General features: G+C 41.2%; 1 protein-coding gene across 1 annotated transcript in view; it reads right to left on the minus strand.

Annotated features, from left to right (window-relative positions):
- The window catches only part of LOC116801633, an 80,435-nt gene extending 56,013 nt beyond the window's left edge, over positions 1-24,422 (minus strand). Inside the window, 2 exon segments of the mRNA XM_032722446.1 lie at positions 1,841-1,927; positions 24,121-24,422. Coding sequence (XP_032578337.1) covers positions 1,841-1,899 — 59 coding nt within the window. The 5' untranslated portion in view covers positions 1,900-1,927; positions 24,121-24,422.
- Positions 24,423-25,876: the final 1,454 nt, after the last annotated feature.

Consider the following 25,876-nt stretch of genomic DNA (forward strand, 5'->3'; position numbering starts at 1 on the left):
TGATATGCCGTTTTCTTTGGAACACGAATAATCAAGTCCAAGCTAGAGTATCTACCTTGAGTTGTTCGCATAAGTGATGATATGCTTAAGAATATGTACTTCTAAGCTTTTCGATCCTAATTTAGCATACTTTGTGGGAGATCTTAGAAATATATATATGATTTTACCAATTTAAATTGGTATCTACAGCTACTCATCAACAGTCATTAGGCCTGCTGACATCGATGGAACGTCCGTAACTACTGTATAGCCGTAAAACAGTGAATACCTGAACCTATCCAAATATTATTTCTAGATATTCTTAAATAGTGTGCTAAATCGTAGATTGTTGTAAAGTAAAAAAACAACCAGAAGTCATAGTGTAGATTTACCTCATAATATTTTCATTCCTATCTTAATTATTTTTCCACTACTGTCTCGTAGAGTAAATGAGTATAAGGTATACTAGATTCGTTCAAATATGTAAGACAATAGGAAGCGTTTCTGACCATATAAGGTGTATATATTCTTGGTCAGGATTAATAGTCGAGTCGATCTGGCCATGTCCGTCTGTCCGTATGAACGTCGAGATCTCAGGAACTATAAAAGCTAGAAGGTTGAGATTCAGCATACAGATTCTAGGGACATAGACGCAAGTTTGTTGACCCATATTTCACCAGACTGCCACTCCCACAATTTTGATAAATGTATTGATATTTTTTCACATTTTTATTGGTCTTGTAAATTTTTGCAAACAAAAATTTTTGCCACGCCCACTCTAACGACCTAAACCGGCCCAAAAATTACACTTTTTTGAAAAATTTTGGATATATTTTCATAATTTTATTAGTCGTGTAAATTTTTATCGATTTGCCAGAAAACTTTCTGACACGACCACTCGAACGCCCTAAAACTGCAACAAACACATTTTTGAGAAATTATTTGATTTTTTTTTCCTAAGATTATTAGTCGTTTAAAATTCTATCGAATTCCTCAAAGACGTTTTACACTGCCTACTCTAACGCCCTAAAGCCGCCAAACCGGTCACGCCCACACTTTTCAAAAATGTTTATATTTATTATCATTTTATTACCCAATCTCAATCGGTATCCCAAAAAATTTATGAAATTTCGCATTCGCATTCACACTAGCTGAGTAACGGGTATCTGGTAGTTAGGAAACTCGATTATTGCATTCTCTCTTGTTTCTTCTTTATTTAAAGTTTATGGTTAAGTTTTACAACGCACGTAAAATCTCACAGAAACACTTACCCTTTCCAGTCCGCTGATTCACAATTCCTTGTGTCCGTTTTTCGCGTTATGTGTTCCCCTCATGGTCCACCAGCACTGCGACGAATTTATCTGGAGTCAAAGATGAGCTATAATTCTGCTCTGGGGATTTGCTTCTGCGTTATCAAGATAGATCACCACAAGAAGTGCACTTCTATAATATCCAGGAATTTATGTATGACTTGAACTTAAAACCAACAAAAATTTAACAAAAATTTCATAATTTTTCAGGGATACCGATATTGTGGAATAAGATCAGAAAAATGGGCGTTTTGTAGGTGGAAGGATGGGCGTTACCACAGTGTGTTCGGTATACCGAAAAAAAATTTGAAAGACAAACAATAAAACGAAGAAAAATCTAATCTAATCTAAATCTTGGTATATACGCTTCCGTCTTTGTACTTCTCAACAAATCTAGTATACCCTTTTACTCTACGAGTAACGGGTATAAAATAAATTGTATTCTTCTTTCATTCGAGCTGGTTGTCGAAAAGTTATCGATAAGACAATCTTACAAGTATATACACATATGCCCAATAAAATTATAATTATCTTTTTCACTTTATACCTACCTATTATCCATTTTTAATATTAGTATTTGTGGCGACCGGCATTGCCAACAACCAAACATCGGAAGAGCGGTGACGCGACGTTGACACCTAGTGTTAAGAGAGAGAAGACAATTTACTCTGGTGTGGTTGGTCGTGTGGCGCGGGGTGTCAACGGCAAGACTACCAATTATTGTATGGAATATTGGTAATAATATTGACTTCAACCGAAAGCCATAAAGTGTGTTACGTTAATAAGCGGGTCATTACATTGGGGACGAGTGGAAAAATCGGTAAATATTAATAATAATAAAAAGAATAAGTAAATTTGCCAATAAGAAGAAGAAGTGATGAAATAAGACGCTGAATTGCAAGTAACGCGTAACGTGACTTAGACCAAAGACACTAGAATAACAAGATGCGTTACGTCATACAATTTTTTGGCACGCGATTTTTTGGCCGTGGCTCTAGAGGTGGCTCCAGGCTCTCTCGAGTTTTTGTTTGAGAAAGAAAGAGCGGAGAGCGCTACAGCAAACAGCTCTTTTCTACGCATACAGTGATAGCAGTAAATTATAAATTTGACAAAATATGCCCTTCACCTTAGAAGTTTGTTGACTTTAAGCCTATATTATTTTTTATCAATTGGCACCATGCGAAAAATTTGCTTCTTGCTTTGCATTGCCCTAACGCTACTATTATTTAAATATAGCTTAGAAATAGTAATAGCAGAATCATAATATCACAAAATAAATTTTTAAAATGACTTTATAGTAGAATTTTTGTCATTAGAGTATTGAGCGTGCGACGTGTGAAAAATTAATAGGCAATGATTGTTGAGTGCTTGTGTCCGCACTTCGTGCCTCAAGATATGACTTTTGCAATAAATAGTTTTCATATTTTCATTTGTTTTATTAATTTTTATTTTCTACTACGTATTATTATTTTTTATGAATTATTATTATGAAATATTATTATTTTTATTATTTATTAATAAAATTATTATTTTTTTATGAAATTAAAAAATAATTAATATTTTTATGAAATATTTATTTCTCAATGTAATGTCTTCTTTTTGGAAAATTTATGTTTCAAATTACAGTAGTTATAATAATTTCCTTTGTATTTGCTTTAATTATTTAGTATACTTATGAAGTCATTTGACTTAATATGATGTATGTAAATGAACCATTTTTATTATTTAAAATGCGCATTATATTCAGCTTTCAGCTAATTTTTTTTGTTCTTTTCCAATTTGATATTTTTAAAAAGCGCGCCATCATCATATTGCTACGAAATTGGCCACAACTGCAAATATGTAAATTCGTTTCTTCGATCAGAATTGATTTCGTCACGAAAATCGTCTTCTAGCACAACACGCACGCATATACGCGTTCTCGTCTCTTGTTTTTACTCACACAAGCAAGAAAATTCTATTTTTAGATTTCTTACGCTCCTAGCGTAAGCGAGCGGAAAGAGAGCAAATTTGGCCTTCACCAAAAAAGTGGCTGCATAGTGACAAACCAATGTATGGCCGTTACGCATCTTGTTATTCTAGTGTCTTTACTTAGACCGTGTGTGAGTGTGTGTTTGAAACTCTGTAAAAGAAACGTTTTAAATGTGTCGTCAGAAGACATATGTGTACATAAATATAATATGGAAAAAGAGAGACGGAATAAACGTAGTTAATGCAAATCTGCACAGAATGCAGGGCCCGCATTGAAAGTTGGCTGCTGCGATTCCAGGCATATAGGTTCACCGTTATCTATAAATCCGGAAAAAATAACAAACAAATCAGATGCGCTGCCTCCACTTTGTCAACTGCCTACGGTAGAACCAATCGATCTCAGGACGGAATACAGCATTCTAGGCATCGTGCAGAACTCTATCCCAAGATCTATGCCAATCCCTGATATAGCTGAGCCTTCCAAAAGGGATGAAGAGATTATAAATTATATGCCTTGAGAACGACTAATGGAAGCCCGATACATTAACAAACATCTAGTCGTTTCGCAATAAATGCGGTTAAAGCCACTTTCTATTTAAAGCACTAGTCGGTACACGGCTGGCTCAGAGGCTTCGCAAAATTTAAAATATGAAAACATAAACATTTTGGACTGATTCAAGGACAGTACTCCACTGTCTGAAATTGGACCGACGCAACTTCATTTTAATGCACAAAATAACAGAAATTACGAAGACCACAAACACTAATCAAATCCGACTAAGTAACACGTAACAGACACGTAAACAGGGCGGTTTAAGGCGTTTAGGGAGTGGTCGTGGCAAGAAGTTTTTCGGCAAATCGATAGAAATTTACAAGACTTATAAAAATATGAATGATTATCAAAACATTTCAGTTGTAGACGGTTTGTGGGCGTTAGAGTAAGCGTGGCAACATAGGTCAAAAAACTTCCGGCGTGTATATGCCTCTAGAATCTGTATGCTTAATCTCAACATTCTAGCTTTTACAGCTCGTGAGATCGAGACGTTCACATGGAAGGACGGATAGACGGATCGACTCGGTTATAGCTACTAATCAACGATATATATACTTTATTTGGTCGGAAAGGTTTGGTTTATCGAATCTAGTATACTTACTCTACGAGTGACGGCTATAAAATTGATGCTTTAGGCAATGGTGTTTTTGGGTAACTAAATAATTATGAATTCTCTATGGTTTATATAACCGAAAATTGTCATAAGCCCTATTCAAAATTAGTATATATATATATATAATTAAATGTTTGCAATACTCATATGTGAAAAAAAATATAATTTTATTTCACTGAATGATTACAATATTTTATTTGTTGAAAAACACTCACACTCTCAAACTAAACTCATCTAATTATTCTGATTTGATTGGCGTTCAAGCCTCGGTATAGAGCTTTTCTGATATGGACTTTAGACTTTAGGGCTCTGATCAAGTGAAGAGAAAGAGCTTTGGAGTTGCCGTCTTTAATTGTCTTTGGATTTCTCTTGGATTCAAGTGCAATCGCTCTTGGATACAAGTGGTCTTAGATTCTTATAGCTTTGTTTATTGAAATATAATATTTTTTTTCGGGCTTTGTACGTGGGAACGTGACGATGGGGTGAGGGCTTAGGCAAGTAATGTTTAAATTAGGGGACGGATGTTTAGTCTACCAATGGGTGACTTATTTGGAGTTGGGATTTTTCCACTCAACCCAGTCTTGAGGGTCATATTGCATCCGGAATAGTGTAGAGTGTATTGTTATTTTATTAAAATTTTAAAAGTTTTAGTATGTAGTATGTCCCCCATTGGCTTTGCCTACGTATATATATGGCTATATATATATATATAATTAAATGTTTGCAATACTCATATGTGAAAAAAATATAATTTTATTTCATCGAATGATTACAATATTTGCATTTGTTGAAGAACACCGACCGATTACAATTAGGTCTCAAACTAAACTCACTTAATTATTTTTAATTATTCTTAATTATTCACTTTGGTCCTGTTAACTTTAAAATTGGTGCTTTTAGCGCACAATGTTATTTTCGATGTCGTCATGGCTGTGTCGAACACCCAAAAATGTTTTCGATTCGTCGATTCCCTCGTAAATCTCCTGAAATACGGCCATGACTTCGTTTATCTCGTCAAGAAACTTCTGCATGGTGGCTCCTTCTGCATCCACCGGTGATACCTGATCCAGATAAAGCTAACCTGGGGCTTCTGACGCCATTGCCTGCGCATCGACCGGGATCGCTTGCGTATCTTCACCTTGTGGCTTACGCTGTTTTATCAGAGACGTAACGCCATCCATTTCCTCTACTGTTTCCACTGCTGATCCGTTGTCTGGTTGTCGGTCGCCACGTGCCGGAGAGACGTACTACCAACTATGCTTTTATGCCAGAAGTTTGGCATCCAAGTGCTACCAACCATTTTTTTAGTTGGTGCACCAAGAATTGATTTGATTCAGCGTCAGGCATAGTAAGTTAAACCACTTCTGATGTTGTAAACGGTGCTACAGTCGTGATGCTTTGATTAAACTTCCTTTATTACGACCTTTCTGTTGAAATGCTTGCCACCGAATGCCGTGTCTAGCGCGTTTTCATTTTCTTATGCTCCGTGTGCTAGATATATATTCTTAATACTTAATACTAGCTTATAGGTAGGACCGAGATGACAATATAATTCTTATATCTACAGTAAGCTATGCTACTGCATGGTACAGCGGGTCTTATGAGTATCCATCCTACCACATATTTATGGTTCTAACAGGGTTTCCCAGAAGTGTTTAATAAACATTTTTGGGAAAACACTTTCATTCCTTTTTTAGACGCGCTGACAAAATTTGATGACATCATAGGATTTGAACTTTTAGCTCAAGTGGGGGCGAAATTGGACGCAGAGAAAGGTACAATAAATTATGGTTCTGATAAGCTATACCATGTTAGTTGCGACAATGTGAATTTCAGTAACGTAAATGATATTTCCGTACCTGAATCTGTAAAAGTCGAATTTCAATCCATGATCACAAAAAGATCTAAGACATTTTCATCCTCTAAAGAGGCACTGCCGTTTAACACTGCTGTTGTTGCCAAAACTCGAACAAGCGATGATAAGCTAGTTTACTTCGAAATATTCCCGCATCCCATGGGTATATCCGAGTTTGTGAAGCGGGAAATCGCAGATTTATTGCAAAGTCATTATAACAACCTAACATGGGTTGTGGAAAAAGTGATTACCCAGGGAATAAGAAAAATCGTTTGGTTGTAGACTTAAGGAAACTTATACTAAATTAGGTAAAGCCAAATACTTTACAACGCTAGATTTAAAGTCCGGCTATTACCAGATATACATGTCAGAGCATGACCGGGAGAAGACCTCTATCTCGGTAAATGGCCGAAAGTATACGTTTTATCGATTACCGGTCGGCTTGAAGAATGCGGGAAGCATCTCCAAAAAGCAATCGACGACGTCTTACGAGAACAAATTGGCAAATCGTTCTACGGTTACGTAGATGACATATTTATTTTTTCTGAAAAGTTAAAGAACATGTTTGGCACATAGATTAAATTTTAAAAAGCCTATGTGATGTCAACATGAAGGTGTCCTACGAAAGAACCCACTTCTTGAAGCAAAGTGTTAAATATCTAGGATTTATTGTAACCAATGGTGGTGCAAAGACCGACGCAGAAAAAGTAAAAGCCATAAGGGAACACCCAGAACCGTAAAATCTGCATGAGCTTAGGGTATTTTTAGGTCTAGCCAGTTACTATATATGTTTCGTTGAAGACTTTGACAAGCAAGGCCTTTGACAAGCTTGCTGTTTTTTTTTGCATTGCTTCGTTTATTAAAGCTTCTCATTATAAGACTAACAATAAGTTTACAAATCTTAAAAAGTAATAAACTAACAGTCACTATTGCAACTGATATGAGTTTGTGTGGCCCTAATAATTATCGTTGGGTTGGCATATTACGACGAAGTCGGGTTCGGCTATATAGCCGTGTTAAGTCTCTCGCAAGCCTGTTCGGATGGGCACGTAGTTTGTTGCGATATTTTTCCATTTGTTTGGCTATTTTATCTCTGACCGGAAGTATAAATAAATCCGTATGTAAGTTATCACTTCGAACGTACCACGGTGCGCCGGTGATGGTTCTCAGGATTTTCGATAGGGCTCGTTGGATGGTTTCTACGCTGTTGTTACTGATGTTCCCCCGTAGCTGGGAGCCATAGAAGCCAATGTAGACTATTGGATTTTAGTTTGAGGTGTGTTCCTTTTGCCTCGTGTCTATGCCAAATGAGTCGTCTGTCAAGATGAATACCTAGATACGTAACTTTATTTGATTTTCTTTTATTATGAGCGAAGGGCAATCTTGTCTGTTGAGGGTAAAAGTTACGTGTTTCCATTTCTGTTCATCGACTTTTATTCGCCAGTCAGAAATCCATTTCCCAATATGTGCCAGGTTGTGCAAGTCGTGCAGTAGCTTGTCGTGGACATTTAGAGCGGCTCAGGATTGCAGTGTCATCGGCAAATGTAGATATTGTTAGCTGCCTCGATGTTGGTATATAGTAGATATAGTGTTGAACCAAGTACGCTGCCTTGAGGAACCCCAGCTCCTATGATGTGGTCCTCAGACGTAACAGTGACGCATCTAACTGAAAACACTCTATTGTACAGGTACGACTTTAAAAGCTTATGGATGCATTCAGGGAGTGTTGATATAATTTTAAGCATTAGGCCATCTAACCAGACTCTGTGAATCTTGGGCCACGTCGAGAAAAATGGCAGTGCAGTACTCTCTCTTTTCGAATGCAGTTCGAATTTCAGTTGTGATTCGATTGACTTGTTCGATTGTTTCATGTTTCTCCTGAAAACCGAATTGATGATGGTATTTTGTTAAAAGTTCGCAGATAGGGTATAATAAAGGTCAGCAGACATTTTTCGAAGAGTTTTGACATACATGGTAGTAAACTTACAGGTCTGTATGATGATGGAACTGTATGATTCTTTCCCGGTTTCGGTATTATAATGATGATCGACTTTTTTCATAACGAAGGGAAGTGACGAATTCTATTTATTGCATTGAAGAGCTAGCAAATAGTTTGGACAGTACAAAATGAAAGTTTGATGATCATCTTAGGGTTTATTAGATCGCTGCCGGGTCTCTTATTAGGTTTTAATTCCTCAATGATTTTAGCAATTTCAGTTGGTCGAAATTCTATTGGATCCTGTGTCGTTTGGCTTACAACTGATTGCTCTTGTAATACGAAATTATTCGTTGCTGGGTTTGGTTGCAAGACGTTTTGAAGGTGCTCCGCGAAAATAGAAGCCCTATGTTTATCGCTGCGGACCCATTCACCTGCAGAATTTCTTATTGGCACAACAGATTCTACCGGAGGGCTTAGAGATTGGTGTGCTCTCCATAATAGGTATTTAGATATCATAAAGCGAGTTGGGCAGTAAACAGTAGTAAGTGTTATTTGTCCGTTACCCAGCTGTATATTTAAAGATTTTGCCTGTAAGTAGTTTGTCGCAAAGTCGTTGCGGAAAATATGTTTTATGCGTTTTGTAATCAGGACTATAGTGCCTCCATATGCTTTACCATCAGGGTGGTTGGTGCCGTAGAATATATAACCATTTATTTGAAACTTGTACTTGTGTGTAAGATGTGTATGAGTTATACGTAAGGAGCCATTGATTATTTTGACTGCTGTGATACCAGAAACTGTATCAATAGATCCTGATTACGCATAAGATTTTCCATGGTTGTTCTCATAAATGTCATGAATTCGGTCATGCTTTGTTGCAAGATAAAGATCATTGTTTCAATATTGCCTTGTGGCTCTCCTGTTGGCTGATCAGCATTTACCTTGTTTTGTTGATCGAGTGGGAATGGAGTTGTAGGATTTGTAGATGCAAGACCAGACGCACTTGCAAATGTTACGTTCCTGTTGGTCAAACTTTTTAAGTGGACATCATGTGTATGTTTTGAGGGAATAATTGAGCTCGGCGTGCTTTGCCCACGCATCATAGCCACTTTTTGGTGTAGCCTATTTTTTAGATCCTTATATACAGGGCAACCTCTTTAGTTTGCTGCGGAGGTAACGCAGTTACTACACTTTTTCATACCGGGGTCAGCTTTGTTTGATGGGCATTTAACACAGCTATGAAGCTCACCACACACTACACATACAGTGCGAAGGGTACAATAAGTTTTTGTATGACCATATTCTTGGCAATTTGTACACTGTACGGGTCCTTTGCGCGTATGTGGCTCTTCAACAAAGATTTTACGGTGTAAGAGATATTGCAGCTTATAAATGGGGTGACTCTCGTTTCTCGGTTGTGGCTTTTTATCTTTGTTAAATATGTTGATAACTGATTTCAGCTTAAAACCTTGTTCAGTTAGGGCTCCTGATATTTCCTCTGGATTTATTTCAGACTCAAGGCCTTTAATAACTATTTGTAGTCCCTTTTAGGTGGTACGTATAAAAGTTTTTCTTGGCATCGTCGAGGTATTTGGTAAGCGCTCTGAAGTTTACTTCCGTTGTGACTTGCACTTTTGTTTCATGATTGTTTCCCTTGGTCAGGGGAATTATGTGGAAACTGTCTTTCCCAATAACGTCCATTATTTTGTTTTCGAGGGCGCTGGAACTTTTTTCTCTAATGTAGATTGGAGGCGGCTTAGGGGTCTTCTTAATGTTTTGTCAGAATTTGGCAGATCGTCTAAATCATCGGCCAAAATGGCAAATCGGTTATCATTGTTGGGTATGTTAGTTTTCTGTCTTGTTATGTCACAATTTATTTTTGATTTATTACCCATTAAAGAATTTGCGGGCTTAGTTTTCGCTTTATTTGTATGTATCGATCTATACCAGTCTGTATGGTCGATGAACTTTTTTTTGCTGAGGGTGCAGCACTCAGTGAATTTATTTTTGGTGCTTGCTCAGCAGAACTTGCAGTCATCGTTGATTGGGCGTGTACCAGTGGAGTTGTTGTTTTTGTCACAGCAGGTGTAACAGAGCCAGTTGATAAGCAAAGATTTTTAGCTTGCTCTTGCTCGGGCATTTCAACGGTCCGTTTAAAGGTTGATGGAGAGCAAGACCGCGCTCTCTCGCTTGTTGTTGGTAAGTCGTGGTATTTTATTGGATCGGGGGTGATTGACCGTACGACTAAGTACGCGTTGTTTCGTTGGAAAGAGAGGCGACGCTGGTCTTGCTCAAGTTGGCGCTGGGCCCGAAGGTATTTCTGACTCATTTTTTTATTATTTGAAGTTATTGATATAAACAGTTTTTTTTTTTGTTTTATATTTGTTGAATTTATTTGTTTTAAATTTTTTTATTGTAATAAAAAAAAAGGAGAAAAGTTTTCGTGAGCATCACTCCTTCTTTGTTTTTTTTTTTTGATTAGTTTTTTTTTTTAGTTAGCGTCTTTTCGCACGAGATTAACGTTATTATTATTTAAATAAAGCTTAGAAATAGTAATAGCCAAATATTAAGGCAATGAGTGCTTGAGTGCTTGTGTCCGCACTTCTTTTTTTTTTTTTTTGTTTTCGCACGGGTCCCACGGCCACACCTCCCGCTCAACCAACCGAGGGGCGCTGCCGTGTATCGAACGGCTCGATTCGCGAGAAGATAGACGCGTTATAGAAAAGAGAACAGAGACGAGGAAATGAAGTAATAAAATAATAATAAATAATGTAACTAAATAATAACATAACTGTAATAAATATTAGTGTTAGTAGGATCTTATTATGTACTAAAAAAGTTAAAATTGATTGCTTTAAGAGAAACAGAGAGTCGAGATTACAAATAATAGGATTGGATATGCCTCAAGATATGACTTTTGCAATAAACAGATTTCATATTTTTATTTATTTTATAAATGTTTATTTTCTACTACGTATTATTTTTATGAAATATTTATTTCTCAATGTAATGCCTTTTTTTTGAAAAATTTATGTTTAATTTCCTTTATATTTGCTTTAATTATTTGGTATATTTATTAAATCATATGACTTAATATTATAGATTTAAAATGCGCATTATATTCAGTTGTTTTTCAGTTTCATATTTTTTTTTTGGTCTATCGAATTTGATATTTTTATAAAGCGCGCACTTTGGGAAGAAAAAGGTCTAATAAATATAGAACCCCATTACAATTGTAATAGCCTCCCCGTTTTGTTCCCTGGGTACCGATTATTACATATATTACACATAATTAATTAACATAACATAATATAAATAAAATAAAAATAAAATATAAATATTTAAACGGTAGCTAATTCGAGCGGCGATTTTAACATACGAATTAAAAAAACTTTATAATTATAATAGTCAGGGCGTGAATTTTTAATTATTATTTTAGTTCATCATATTGCTACGAAATTGGTCAAAACTCCAAGCATGTAAATTCGTATCTTCGATCAGAATTGAAGTACGCACACATACACACGTTCTCGTCTATTGTTTTTACTCACACAAGCAAGCAAATTCCATTTTTAGATTTCTTACGCTCCTAGCGTAAGCCAGCGGAAAGAGAGCAATTTTGGCCGTCACCAAGAAAGTGGCTGCATAGTGCCAAACGAATGTATGGCCGTTACGCATCTTGTTATTTGAAGATTTGTTGTAACCGACTTGCATTTCCACTGCAAGATTCCACGAAGAACAGCTGGCGCCGCTGGACAACGTACTCTGACACGCCTCCTATATCGACGCGGGACAGGAAAGACTTAATTTATATTCTGCTTGTTACGTACTTTCCAACGAATCTATTATACCCTACCTCTATGAGTGACGGGTATAAAAATATCTATGTTCATACTCACAATTTCAACATGGGGTCATTGCTTATTTAATTTTATTTAATTTAATAATTATTTTTCTTCGAAAATTTAAATATAAATGAAAAAGATGATATGATGATGCTGATGAAGAAGATATCGATAGGTTAATAATTTAAAAAAAAAATGTGAGTTGTAGTCGTAAGAGTGGGCGTGGTAAAAAGCTTTTTAGGAAATCGAGACTTATAATATATGTAAAATATACTACTAATATATGAAAAATATCAAAACATTTTTTAAAAGTGTGTGCGTGGCAGTTGGGGGCGGCTTGTGGGCATAAAAGTGGACGTGTCAACATAGGTCAACAAACTTGCTCTGCGTCTAAGGTTCAGCCTTCTAGCTTTTATAGTTTCTGAGATCTCGACCTTTTTACAGACGGACAGACGGAAACTCTTCTTTCTACATGTTAGATTCCTTTCAACGAATTCAGTTTATCCTTTTACCATACGAGTAACTGGTATATAAAAATAAAGCTGAGCATGTAGCGGCGCCTGTAGCGACTTCAAAACTAGAGCTGCAGTGTCAGTTCTACTAAGTAGCAGGAAAAAGGTGGAGACTATGCAGCTCTGGCATGCTTGCCGCCAATTGATGTGGAGATCAATGCTCTCAGCCTACGAGTGGCTGCTGAGTGGCACAACAGATGGTAAACGTTGCGACGGGGAAGGTGGTCTTAAGCTCATGCCTGAGTTGTTGGTATGGGCGGAGTGCCAACACAAATGCTTGGACTACCACTAGTCCACTAGACTACTAGCCACTAGACTACTGGCTAAAACCAACCAAGTGTGATGGCGGGAGAAGAATACTACCTCAGCGTACCCGGCATGTAGTAAGAGGCGATTTAAGGGTGGTAGGAGGTGGTAGGTGGTATATTTGACGTTGCGCGAACGAAGTTGCCTTAAACGGCTACTCCACCCTGGATCCCGAAAGAAAGTGGCAAACTAATAAGTGGTAGTAGGCTCGTTTTATTCTGTAAGAATTCATGGTTACAACTAACTTTTACAACCTCCAGACTTTCACACGACAATTAAAAAGCCAAGTTTCCCAGCTAATTTTTAACATGGCGATGGCGAAAAAACAGTGCGCCTGCAAACAATTAGCTAACAAATCCCCTCAGATTTAAAACTGGTTCACAGCATAAGTTCACTTAACCTCCCCGAATACCCTAACCACGTGAAGAACCGCTTTACTGAAATACCAGAAGTGCAAGTTTAGAGACGGGTCGAATCATTGTCCTCTATAGGCCATTGTCTATTACTCGAACCTTAGCGCGTCTGACGAATCGCTGATGGACCCGCTGTAGACCTACTCCACGCTGCCCTTAAATCACTCTTGTCGGGGCGAGGCAGACAAAGACCATATAACCCTGGTGGACGGGCTTCGTTATTCGGGACCACTTCTCGCGGCGAACAAGCGTAGGCAGATAATCCAGGTAGCAGGCGAGAAATCCTCCACTGCTTTCTCGTAGAACCCTCCTTGGGCAGCTCCACATCCAATCCAGGCCTATCCCGAAAATAGGAGTGGCCAATTTGAGTAGGTCATTTGGCGTCAACGGTACCTCCTGGTCCGTGTCCACAGGCAAATGGGTAAGCGGATGCGAATTTAAGATATTCTTCGCCTCGATCAGGAGACTCTCCAATACGTGGTCTCTTGGCGAAACTTCCTTCAGGATATGACGCGCTACTCACTGCACCATGCGCTCCCTCAGACGGGTTCACTGGTTTACTTCTGCTTGACAAATCACTCTAAATATTTTCCATCTTGAACACGTCACGATGTTACGATGTGGCAATTACAGCAGTCGGCAAAACAATTACTGATTTGCAAGAAAAAAATTCCATCCACTGGCTCGAGAAGGCCGGCTAGCAATCACGGCGCACAAGACCTAGACAGTTCTACAAAGCAGTATGTGGAGACTGTGCCGGTCTCCGTCAATGGCGCACAAGTGACCTCATAAGAGTCCCTAGAGTACCTGGGTGTTCTAATAGACCACAGACTATCGTTCAAGAACCACACAAGTAATGCCAGCAAGAAGGTAGCAATTGCAACTGCTTTATTGGCTAGACTCATGCCCAACTTCGATGGACCAAGATATCCAGCCAGAAAACTACTGGTGTCGGTAGGAAAGGCTTCGCTGTTATATGCTGCACCAATATAGAGATCTAGAGCAATGCCACTAGTAGCACCACTAGCACGCTCCAGAAACGGTCCATCCGAACACCGTGTTCTGCGCGACGGGCAACCCATCCTCAATTTTTAGGAACCCCGGTTGGATCAAGTTGGCATATACATCTGATCCCAACACGAGGGAGATGGAGGCCGGCCGGTGGAAGCGCTCGTCCGCGAGACGAACACCGTCAAACTTGGCCCTGGCGGCGTCGCTCAGAGCTCGGATGGGTGTCCGGATCCTTAGGCTGGGTTCGACCTTCAGGACGACGTTGAGTCGGAAGGTGCTTGCTCGGGACCGGAGTGTCACCGAGCAGACCTCGTCGCCTCCCAGCCGGGCGATGGGCAGCCGGAACGCAGCCGCCAACGACCGGTCGATGCTGCTCACCGGCATGCATGGGTCGATCATGGCCCCGGTCTCGAAGGTCTTCGAGCCCGTGTCCAGCACGACGATGGCTGTAGGCAGAATGGGGACAGCCTTCTGCTGCCCCGTTGCCACCGCCGGAGACGCGACGGAGACCTTCGGACGCGGACGATTGTTGGCGACTGGGGCTGGTGGCGGAGTGCGGGAAATCCGGACCGGACGAGGTGCAGCGGGATGGCGCTCTCTGCGCGTTGGAGCTGGTAGCGTTGCCGGGGACGGAGCGGGACGGACCTCGTGCATGTGGAGTAGAGTGTGGTGGTCTCCTCCACACTTCTTGCATCCCTCTTGGCTTCGGCAGTCTCCTCCTGAGTGCTGATGGGCGAGGCAGTTCGAGCAGTACTTATTAATAAGTACTGCCCGAAGGCGCTTTTCAGCGCTCAGTTTGTGGAACCTCTTGCACTTCCGAAGAGCATGGATTCCAGAGCAGACTCGGCAGCGGTAGGATTTAATACCTCGAGTACGTCTGCTCTCCAACGACTGGGTGGCACGAGGACGAGGAGCCATTATTGGAGGAAGTGAGTAAGTCTGCCAATAAAAGAAATGAAGACGCTTAGTATGAGCCGACTACTATTTGGGCCCCGGAATGGGGGAAGTGCCCTAATCCCTAGGAACGGAGGACTCTTTGTCCTCCATCGTTAGCAGAATAACTTTGTGGACAGGGCGTTTTATGGTGCCGCGAGACGTACGGATCTCAACGACTCGAATGCGGTCGTCGGCTCCTGGAAAGGCAGAAACGATTCTGCCGAGCCGCCATTCGTTCGGTGGTAGATTGTCCTCCTTGACAACTACCATATCGTCGGCTTGGAGATTCCTGGTCGGAAATTGCCATTTGCTTCGTTTATGGAGTTCTTTAAGATACTCCTCTTTCCACCGTGCGCTAAACTGCTGATGTTGTGCCTTGAGGTGTTGCCATCGATTTATTATCGACTTGGCTTCGCCCTTTATCTCGGGTTCCGCCGTGGAAAGCAACGGCCCTCCAATAAGGAAATGGCCTGGTGTGAGGGCCAGCAAATCTGAGGGATCTTCGGACATAGGGGAGAGGGGTCTAGAGTTGAGGCAAGCCTCAATCTTAGCGAGAAGCGTCGCCAGCTCCTCAAATGTATATTTGCGGACTGACGTCGATTTAAGGAACAGGGTTTTGAAGCTTTTCACCCCTGCTTCCCACAAACCCCCCATATGTGGAGCCCCTGGTGGGATGAACCGCCATACGAGTCCCTGATGGCTATATGCATCAGTCACGGACTCTTTGATAGCTTGGAGAAAGTCCCTGGAAATCAAAGTTGCCGCCCCCACAAAGGTCTTACCATTGTCCGAATGGACCCGCTGAGGACAACCGCGCCTCGCTACGAAACGAGCAAAGGCCGCTAGAAATTTCTCGGTTGTTAGATCGGAAGTGGGTTCCAAATGTATAGCCTTCGTGGAAAAGCACACAAACACACAAACATATCCCTTCGTTATGAGACACGCTCTCCCTGTATAATTTTTTATTTCGAAAGGGCCGGCGTAATCGATACCCGTGTAGGTGAACGCCCTCGAGAAGGAGACTCTATCTGTCGGGAAATCGCCCATCAGCTGTGTTTGGAGTCTCTTCTTGTAAATCGTGCAAATCTTACTCGGATTGACCACAGCCTTCACCAGATTCTTGATTTTAGGAATCCAATACTTCGATCGGATCAGGCGTACGATCAATTGACTACCGCCATGAAGAGTAATCTGGTGAGTAAATTGGACGACGAGGCGCGACAGTCTACAGTCATAGGGGAGAATAATCGGATGCCGTTCATCATATTGCAGGGTTTTGGAGGCAGTGAGACGGCCGCACGCCCTTAACAGGCCGTGTTGGTCAATGAAGAGGCCTTTTCTCGGTCAGATGCTGAAGCTCTTGGCCATAGGCTCTGCGCTGCGCAATGAAGGTCAGAGTTCGTTCTGCCCCTCGGATCTCTTCACTTGTAGGGCGTGAGTTGGGCAAGAACGAACCTTTGCGGCAGCGTTTAAGGAAGCGTTGAACATAGACCAGAACTCGCAGGGCCTTGTCCAATTTGGAGAAACGTTCGAGAAAGTCGATGAACGGGGCCTTGACAAAATGCACTTTGACCGCGCGCTGCTCTAGCTCGGTCACTGGAAGAGTGTCGCTTTGTGCTGGCCATAGCTCTCGTGGCCCTTGCAGCCACTCTGGTCCGTGCCACCAGAGATGGTTTTCTGCCAATTCATGTAGGGATACGCCTCGACTGGCTAGATCGGCGGAGTTTTGTTCTGAGCGAACGTGTGCCCAACAGTCGACTGGCGTCGCCTGCGTGATCTTGGCAACTCTGTTGGCCACAAATGTGGTCCAGTTGCACGCAGGCTTTCGTAGCCAGGCTAAGACGATTGTGGAATCTGTCCAGCAGCGGATATTTGAACTCGCGGAGGGCATGTGCGGAAGGATTGCTGTCACCATTTCGGTTAACAGCACGGCACCACAGAGCTCTAGCCGAGGAAGGGAGACGGTTTTTACCGGGGCCACTCGTGTTTTGGCTGTAAGCGGGCGAGTCAGGATCTTTTGCTCCATCTCGACGCGGATGTATATAGCCGCTCCATAGGCTCTCTGAGACGCGTCACAGAAACCGTGGTGCTCTATGATTACCTCAGGCTGGTACCAGATCCATCTCGGAACGCGGATCTGGTTGAGGTCGGAATACTCGTTTAAAAACTATTGCCACCGCTGACACATTTCAATGGGAAGCTTATCGTCCCAGCCTAAGTTTTGCAACCAAATCTCCTGCATGAACATTTTAGAACGGATTATGAACGGCGCGAGCCACCCGGCAGGATCGAACAACCTAGCGATTTGGGACAAAACTTCTCGCTTTGTATAGGAGGGTTCCACAACTATGTCGGGGGGAACGAAATAGAATTCGTCGGACTTTGCCCTCCACCGAATACCGAGCGTCTTGGCCGTGCTTTCGGCATCGATGTCGAGAGACTCGCTATGAAGGAGGTGTTCGGCCGGGACGTCTTTAAGGACGCTTTTGTTGTTCGAGGTCCACTTTCTTAGCGGAAACCCGGAGGCACTTAGGGCTGCTTGCAACTCTCGAATTGAACTTTGGGCTTCGATTACGGAATTCGCCCCTGCCAGAACGTCGTCGACGTACATGTGCTGCTGGATGATGCGGCTGGCATTTGGAAATGGCACTTGGATATCCTCTGCCAGCTGTTGCAAGACTCGAATGGCGAGGAAGGGGGCGCAGTTGACCCCGAAGGTAACTGTTTTTAGTTCAAAGTCTCGGATATCTCCTTCCTTGTTTCGGAACAGAATTCTTTGAAACGGGGTATGTTTTGGATCGACCCAGATCTGACGATACATTTTCGTAATGTCTGCACTGAAGACGTATTGAAAATAACGCCATTTCAGGACCTGGATCGTTAGATCGGATTGTAGGACTGGACCAGCATGAAGAATATCATTTAAGCTGGTCCCATTTGCCGACGGACTTAAAGCGTTGAATACAACGCGAAGCTTTGTAGTGGTGCTTTCGGGCTTAACTATCGCGTGATGAGGAAGATGATACGAGGGAGAATTGTGAGTCGGCGGAACTTCTTTCATATGACCCAGATCCAGGTACTCCTGGATCACGCTGTCATATTGCTCTTTTAAGGGAAAGTCTCTTTTTAAACGATTTTCGTTTCTAAGAAACTGAGCTAGCGCAATGGACCTTGAATATCCTAAATCGGATCCGGTATTCTCGGGATCCCGGAACGGGAGCGTCCCCACGTATCTCCCGCTTGCGTCTTTTGTTGTTGTTTGGAGGAAGTTCCTTTCACAATAGGAGTCCGACTCTTTTACCATCTTTACTGGTAGATCCTCCACCTCCCAGAACTTGCTGAGAAGCGTGTCGAGCGAATCAGGGTCGCCTATTTCGTGCACCTGGGTCGTGAAGGATGCGACCCGTTTCGGCTTGCCCTTGGAAATCGGCCCCGTTAGCACCCACCCGAAAATAGTTTCTTGGCCCAGGAGCGAGCCGCAAATATTTTGTCGGGTGCCATCCATCATTATGGATGGTAGAATGTCAGCCCCGATCAGTACATCAATTTGAGAGCTCTCAAAAAAGGTAGGATCTGCCCAGCGGAGTGCGGGCAGGTCCTTCAAAGAATTCCGAGGGATCGGATAGGAGGGCAGTTTGCCTGAGAGCTCCGGAAGGACGTACGCTTCAGTGTCTAACTGTAGACCTGGCTTAGTAGGAGAGCGAATCCCGAAGTGACACAGCTTCGAGGATTTCGCGGAGACTGAATGATTTAACCCGGAGACTTGGGTCTGGGTGTTGCGGAATGGCAACTTGATGAGGTTGAACAGGCGTTCTGAAATGAACGTCGCCTCGGATCCCGAGTCGATTAAGGCTCGGGCTCGGTAGTTCGTCCTCAAATGGCACACGTCAATCATCGCTGTGCTCAGTAGGACGGCTGAAGTGCCGGACGCGAAAAAAGTTTGCACCGCTGAGGTGCTTGCCGATGCATTTCTGCTAGAGGGTCTCGGAAGTTGCTGTGTAGGGGGCGAGGTTGAGGAACTCGCATTTTCGGAATTTGGGGGGCTGCGATGCAGCAGCGTATGGTGCCTGCCCTTACATGTAAAGCAGCTGTGCGTGCTTGTGCAGTCACGTAGCTGATGACCTCTGGCAAAACAATTCAGACATAGCTGCTTCTTTTTGATATACCCGGAGCGCGAGTCAACAGACATTTGAAGAAAACGCGGGCACAATCTTACCGGATGGTTCTCCTTATAACATAAGTCACACCCTTTCTGTTTGGTGCTGACCTTTGTCTCGAAGGATTGAAGCCTTTTTGTAACTGCCTGAGTCGGTTTCATATCTTCGATGGCTTCCAATGTCCGATACCTTTCGCTCAGGAAGGCATTCATTTCTTCCCAAGCTGGGATCTCGGATTTGGCAGTTAGCGACTGTTCCCATAAGGACAGGGTCTGCTTGGGCAGTTTGCTCGCGCAAAGGAAAACCAAGATACAATCCCAGTTTTCTGTGGATACCTGGGAATGCTCTAGTGCTATTAAACACCCCTGAATCGTGGATTGTAGCTCCATGACCAGATTCTTGCGAAATTGAGCTCAAGTTAAAAAGAAGCTTGAGCTGGCTGTTGACTAAAAGTCGCTTATTTTGGAACCGATCTCGCAGCGCCTCCCACGCCGAAGCAAAACCATCATTCGTGAGAGGAGATTTCGCCACGATGGCTTTTGCTTCGCCACTTGTTTTTGTAAGGAGATGGAATAGCTTCTCGACCGGAGTCAACCTGGGGTTGTTTACGTAAATTGCCGTGAATAGGTCCCGGAAAGTGGGCCATCGGAGGTAGTCGCCATCGAAGACTTCCGTGTCGCATGGAGGTAAGCGGCAGCCGGACGAAATTAGCGGCTGAGAGGGTGCTTGCGCGACTTGAGGCGTTGCTCTGTCGATTGTTTCGCCAATTTGTGCTGCACATGACTCGTATACTGAGTAGCAGTAGTCATATTTGGCCTGGAGAATAGGCACTGTGTCGAGGGATCCTTCTTGGGCCATTAGGTCAGAGCATGTTTCGTACTCTCTTTCCACTTTGTCCCATAAGGCTCGCACCTGTTGCAGACGGACTTGTAACGTGTGTAGGGACGGAGAGGCTTGATCAGGAGTGTTGATCTTCGCTTCGAAAAGGCTTACGCGATCGCTGACGGCGATGAATTTATGCAACGCTGCGTTTGCGGGCGTTGGCTGCTCAGAGGATGCCATTTTCCTTGTGTTAGAACGTGTGACGCGGAGGAAATCAGTCCCGACAGCGGAGGGACTCTCGGATTTTCTCGATAGAGAAGACTCACTAGACGCTCGCGTCACTGGTCGGGAAATGACCAACCTAGGAGTTGTCTTCGAACTGGTCGATGGCAAAACCTTTGCTTTCGGAGTGGGAGTCGCGGTTTTGACCCTAGGACTAACGGATTTGGGTGCTGGCTTACCGCGAGTGGATAGCGGAGATTGCGGGTTGAACTTTTGTTCTTTTCCAGGTGCGGGTGTCTTTTTCTTGTCTCCCTCTAGGGGCATGCTCAGCTATGCCCTAAGAGAAGGAAGTCAAGAAGGCCTGCACGCCAAAAAAAAAAATGTGGAATTAAAAAAGAACCAGACACAGAGGGCACCCAAATCTGGATGGACAAAGGATCCCGTCGGAATTCGGGAGAAAGTTGCAATTGGGATCTGGAGATTGGAGCACGAAAGAAACAAAAAAAATCTTTCTGAAATAAGGCCCAATAGATCTTCAATCAACTGGAAAAAGCTTAAATGAAGCACAATATAGCTAAAATTCAGTGTGAAAAAAAAAATAGCTAGGAGGATTCACAAAAAAAACCAACAGCTAGAGTGAAGTCCACAAGAAGATATAGCTATATTGGTGGTCTAGAAAAAACAATAGCTCAAATTTATATAAAAAAAACTATGAATTGCAATTTTTGGAAAAAATCGCTAAAAAATAGCTACCAGCTGGAGTCTGGAAAATAGCCAAGGATTTATAAAAAGTCGCTATCGACTGGAAATCCCGAAAAAAATAGCTAATATATAAAAAAAAGCTAGAAAATAGCTAGGAAATAGCTTGCTAATAGCTAGATATAGCTAGAAAAATTCAAGTTTAAATTTATAAAAAATAGTTACCGGATTTAGGACCACAACGAAAAAATCGCTACAATTTTATTATTTTAATTTAGGAACCAGAAATGGGAGCCAGAAATAGCTTGTAAAAAATTATTATTTGGCTTAAATAATTATTAAATAATCGGTTCAGTTTTTTTTTTTTTAAATAAATTATTTTTGTTTAAATTCTATCGTCGGACTTATTTATTTTATTTTATGTCTCGATAATAGGGTATTCTCTCGTCGCTATGCGCTGGTTTTTGTCAGGGCAATAACGAACAAAAAGGAGACGAAAGAACTTGCACTTGGCAAGTCTATGTAAGTCGCGACTGTGTGTATGTGAATATCGTTGGAATATATGTATGTCAATGGATGTGTGTGTATGGCTATGTATATTTATGTGTATGTGAAATTTATTTGGAATATTTTGTATGTGAATATATTTGGTGAATATATGTATGTGTATATTTAATTTACAATAATTATATATTTAATATATATGTGTGTATTTAATTTAATTTAGTTGAATTTGTGGGTTGTATTTTATTGAGGCAAAAAAACAGCAGTTTAGCAGCGGACGATAATAGTGAATTTTGGACAGTGTATATATATATATATGTATATGCGCTTGGATACCAGCGGATCACCGTGAGACGAATTAGGGGGCCGGTATTGGCAAAGTGCTTGTTTATGCACTTAAAAAAAGTAATCACGGTGGCTGGGCGCATGTACTTATATATTTTCACTTTTCATTTCATTCGGATGGACGGAAAGAATGAACGCCGTTGGAAAAACGAAAATGGCGACCACGGACGGAATAGAATTTAAAGCCGTACTTATCTTGATTTTTTCCGCAAGGAGCGCTGGCAGGATCAGAGCTCATCCGGCTCGAAGGACCATGAATTGGAGTGGGCGGAAAAATTGCTGTGGTTGTGGTTGCTGCGGCTGCTGCTGATTCGCCCTGAAATGAAACACTCGGGATCGACTTCACGAAAGTTTCGCACTTTATTCGCGCACTTGTAACTTAAGACTACCTTAACACTAACAGTGGTAATACCGCGGGACCGCGGAGTGGTGAATACCTTGCGGGAAGGGAGGAGAGCGAGAGGAGAGAAGGAGAGCGCGAGCAGCGGTGCTTGGGAGCCGTGGAGGAGCTTCGCGTACAAGCATTGGCCGCTTACACTGCTGCTCAACTGTTTGCGCCCTTCTGGCGCGAACAGTATTTTCAAAAAAAAAATTTGCCACGCCCACTCTAATTGTTGGATCTTTTTTTAAAATTTTATTGGTAGTGTAAATTTCTATTGATTTGCCCACACTCTCAAACAATTTTTAAAATTTTCGTCTTTTTATTTCCCAATATCTATCGATATCCCAGAAAAAATGATGAAATTTCGCGTTCGCATTCACACTAGCTGAGTAACCGGTATCTGATAGTCGAGGAACTCGACTAGAGCATTGTCTCTTGTGTTATAATTGGCTTTAATTGATCCGATCCTTACTGCGGCAAACAACAAATTTGCGATAGAAAATAAGAAAAGAATCAAATATTTTGTCCCACTCTAAACTGCTTTACGATCTATTGTCTATTCGCCAGGTGCCAAAGGAATCCTTGGCTGTGTGGTTAGATTCTGAGCGGAAGCTTAGTGAAGGGCTCTACTGAAACTAAATTGTCGGTTATACCTAATCTTTTTGAAAACGCTATTACTTCTCATTTGCAGCACCTTGTTAGCCTATTATATCACTATGTCAGCACGGAATTATGAATCGCAGAAAAACAAGCACTAACCTTTGGAGCCAACTTCCTTTGTTATACAGGGCAGATGTCATCTACACTGACTTTAGTTCAGGGTTTGAGTCTGTTGATCATTCTTTTCAAATGAGGAAACTTGTTTTGTTAAGTTTCCCTTTTGGAGCTAATTTCCTTCGTAGAACAGGGCTTCAAAAATAATCTTAAAACAGATGTCATCAACACTGACTTTAGTAAAGCATTTGACTTTGTTAATCATTCTTTTCTAGTCAGGAAACTTGATTTATGTCTAATGTCTAATCCTGAGATCTAGGCGTCAAACAAACAGACGGACGGGCAGGTGTAGGTCGACTCTTCTATTGATCATACTCAAGAATATTTAGATTTTATATGGTCGGAAATGTCTACAAGGTTCCTAGTATTCAAAAAGTGGGGTTAGATTTTTATTCTGCTAGATATTAAAATCAGCAAAATGTAAGACGCCTAAGCTACGACGTTTGCTAACAAGGTTTTCACCGTTTTTTTTTAATTCGTTAACTTTCTGATTTACCTAAAATATTTTTCCTGTCTATCCCCGCAAATCGGACAGTTTACATATGGAGAATAACTTTTTATTATCACTTAAAATTTAAGGCTTATGGTGGTCAATGACGTCAATCAATTATGAGCAGTAAATGAACTTGCTGCTAAGTGGAGTTCGTGAGCAGTATTAAAAATAATCGTTGGGCTTCATTCATATCTTAGATTCTTCTTGATATTTCAAAAGCTAAGATTAAACAAAAATAAGAAAGCACAATCATGTTTAATGACGTCAGTGAAGAAGAATGTATGTAAAGTATCCTCGTTAGAATCCTATCCTATAACCAATATTCATTGGTTGACAGTAACGGGCCTATTAGACGATTAAAATTTGAGTATAAAACAATATGAAACATTATATTTTTATAATTTCATTCATTATTAACTGTTATTTATTTAATGTAATAAATATATAATATTATCCTTTAATAAGAATTTAAATATTACCCGAACCACAACCATTTGTGTAATAAAAAACGGTTGTTGTTGTAGAATTAAATTTACTCCTACAGTTTCACAAATGTTTGTATATTTACTGTCTCCTTTGCATTTACGGCACTAACGTTTTCCCAGGACTCAAACTCACTAAATACCCGCACATTCTTTTTTCTATAAGAGCGCACTGTATTGAGTGTTGTACAAATGAGTTCCATCATACTGGTGAGTTTGCGTGTTCTCGTCAATGTACAAAGATGATGGTGTATGCTAGTCAACTTTGGACTGTTTGCGTATGAACGTAATTAATGAAAATAATTCAATTTGAATTACCAATATTAATAGAAAATCAAGAGAGAATGCTATAGTCGAGTCTCCCGACTATCATATACCCCTTACTCAGCTAGTGTGAATGCGAACGCGAAATTAAATCATTTTTCTGGGTTATCGAAATTAAATTAGAAAAAATTTAAAAATTTTCACAAAGTGTGGGCGTAGCCGGTTCGGCGGATTTAGGCCGTTAGACTGGGCGAAGCAAAAAGTTTTTTGGCAAATCGATAGAAATTTTTCAAAAGCGTAGGCAACGCAGTTTTGGGCGGTTTTAGGGCGTTATAGCGTGGCAAAAAGGGCAAATCGATAGGAATTTAAGCGACTTATAATGGAATCTGTATGTTGAATGAGTTGAGGTGAGTTTTTATAGTTCCTGGGATCTCGACGTTCATACGGACAGACGGATCAACAATATATGTACTATCCATGGTCGGAAACACTTCCGCCTATTGCATACTTTATGCCGTATATACTACTATACCGTTTTACTCTATGAGTAGCGGGTACAAAAATATGAAAAAGGGGCCGGTGGGAATTAAACTTCCCTCATCTTCATCCTCTTTTTCAAAAAACTAACATCTAGTCTTGCTATTTCCTATTGAAAAGCTAGAGGCTTGCGTAGCAAACTAACTAAATTGTATTATGATAGCCTTTCCTTTGCATCCCATATAATTGTGTTTACAGAGACTTGGTTTAATCCGGAAATACTTAGCTCTGAAGTCTTCCCTGGTATGTACACCATATGATCGTTCCTAAAGACTGGGAGGTGGAGTCTTAATTTCGGTTAGGTCTACCCTCACATCAGTGGAGTTACTTCTCGAAGAGTACCGCACCTTAGAGTTAATTTGCGTAGAGCTGTCATTTTCTGATAAATATGTTTATATTACGTGCTCTTACATTCCGCCGTCTTCAGAATTCTCAGAATATTTAAATCATTTATCCGCTATCCCAGCACCTACATTTGCACAATTTACGATTTTATATTTTTTTATATTTTTATATATTTTTTGTGTGTGTGCAAGAGCTATGGCAGGAGTCAGCTTATTAATTTCGATTAACTTCACAAATTACCAATTGTGCGCATTGGTCAACATTTTTACTTCATTCGAACTCGCTTCCAATTCGTGGTTGACTGGGGCTGGTTCTTTTATTTTGAAGCTGGCTCAGATGATTGATTTCCTTTTTCCCGAGCGAAAATAGAAGCCCTATGTTTATCGCTGCGGACCCATTACCCTGCAGAATTTCTTATTGGCACAACAGATTCTACCGGAGGGCTTAGAGATTGGTGTGCTCTCCATAATAGGTATTTAGATATCATAAAGGGAGTTGGGCAGTAAACAGTAGTAAGTGTTATTTGTCCGTTACCCAGCTGTATATTTAAAGATTTTGCCTGTAAGTAGTTTGTCGCAAAGTCGTTGCGGAAAGTATGTTTTATGCG

This window comes from Drosophila sechellia, chromosome 3R (assembly GCF_004382195.2).
Source record: "Drosophila sechellia strain sech25 chromosome 3R, ASM438219v1, whole genome shotgun sequence".
Classification (NCBI taxonomy): Eukaryota; Metazoa; Arthropoda; class Insecta; order Diptera; family Drosophilidae; genus Drosophila; species Drosophila sechellia.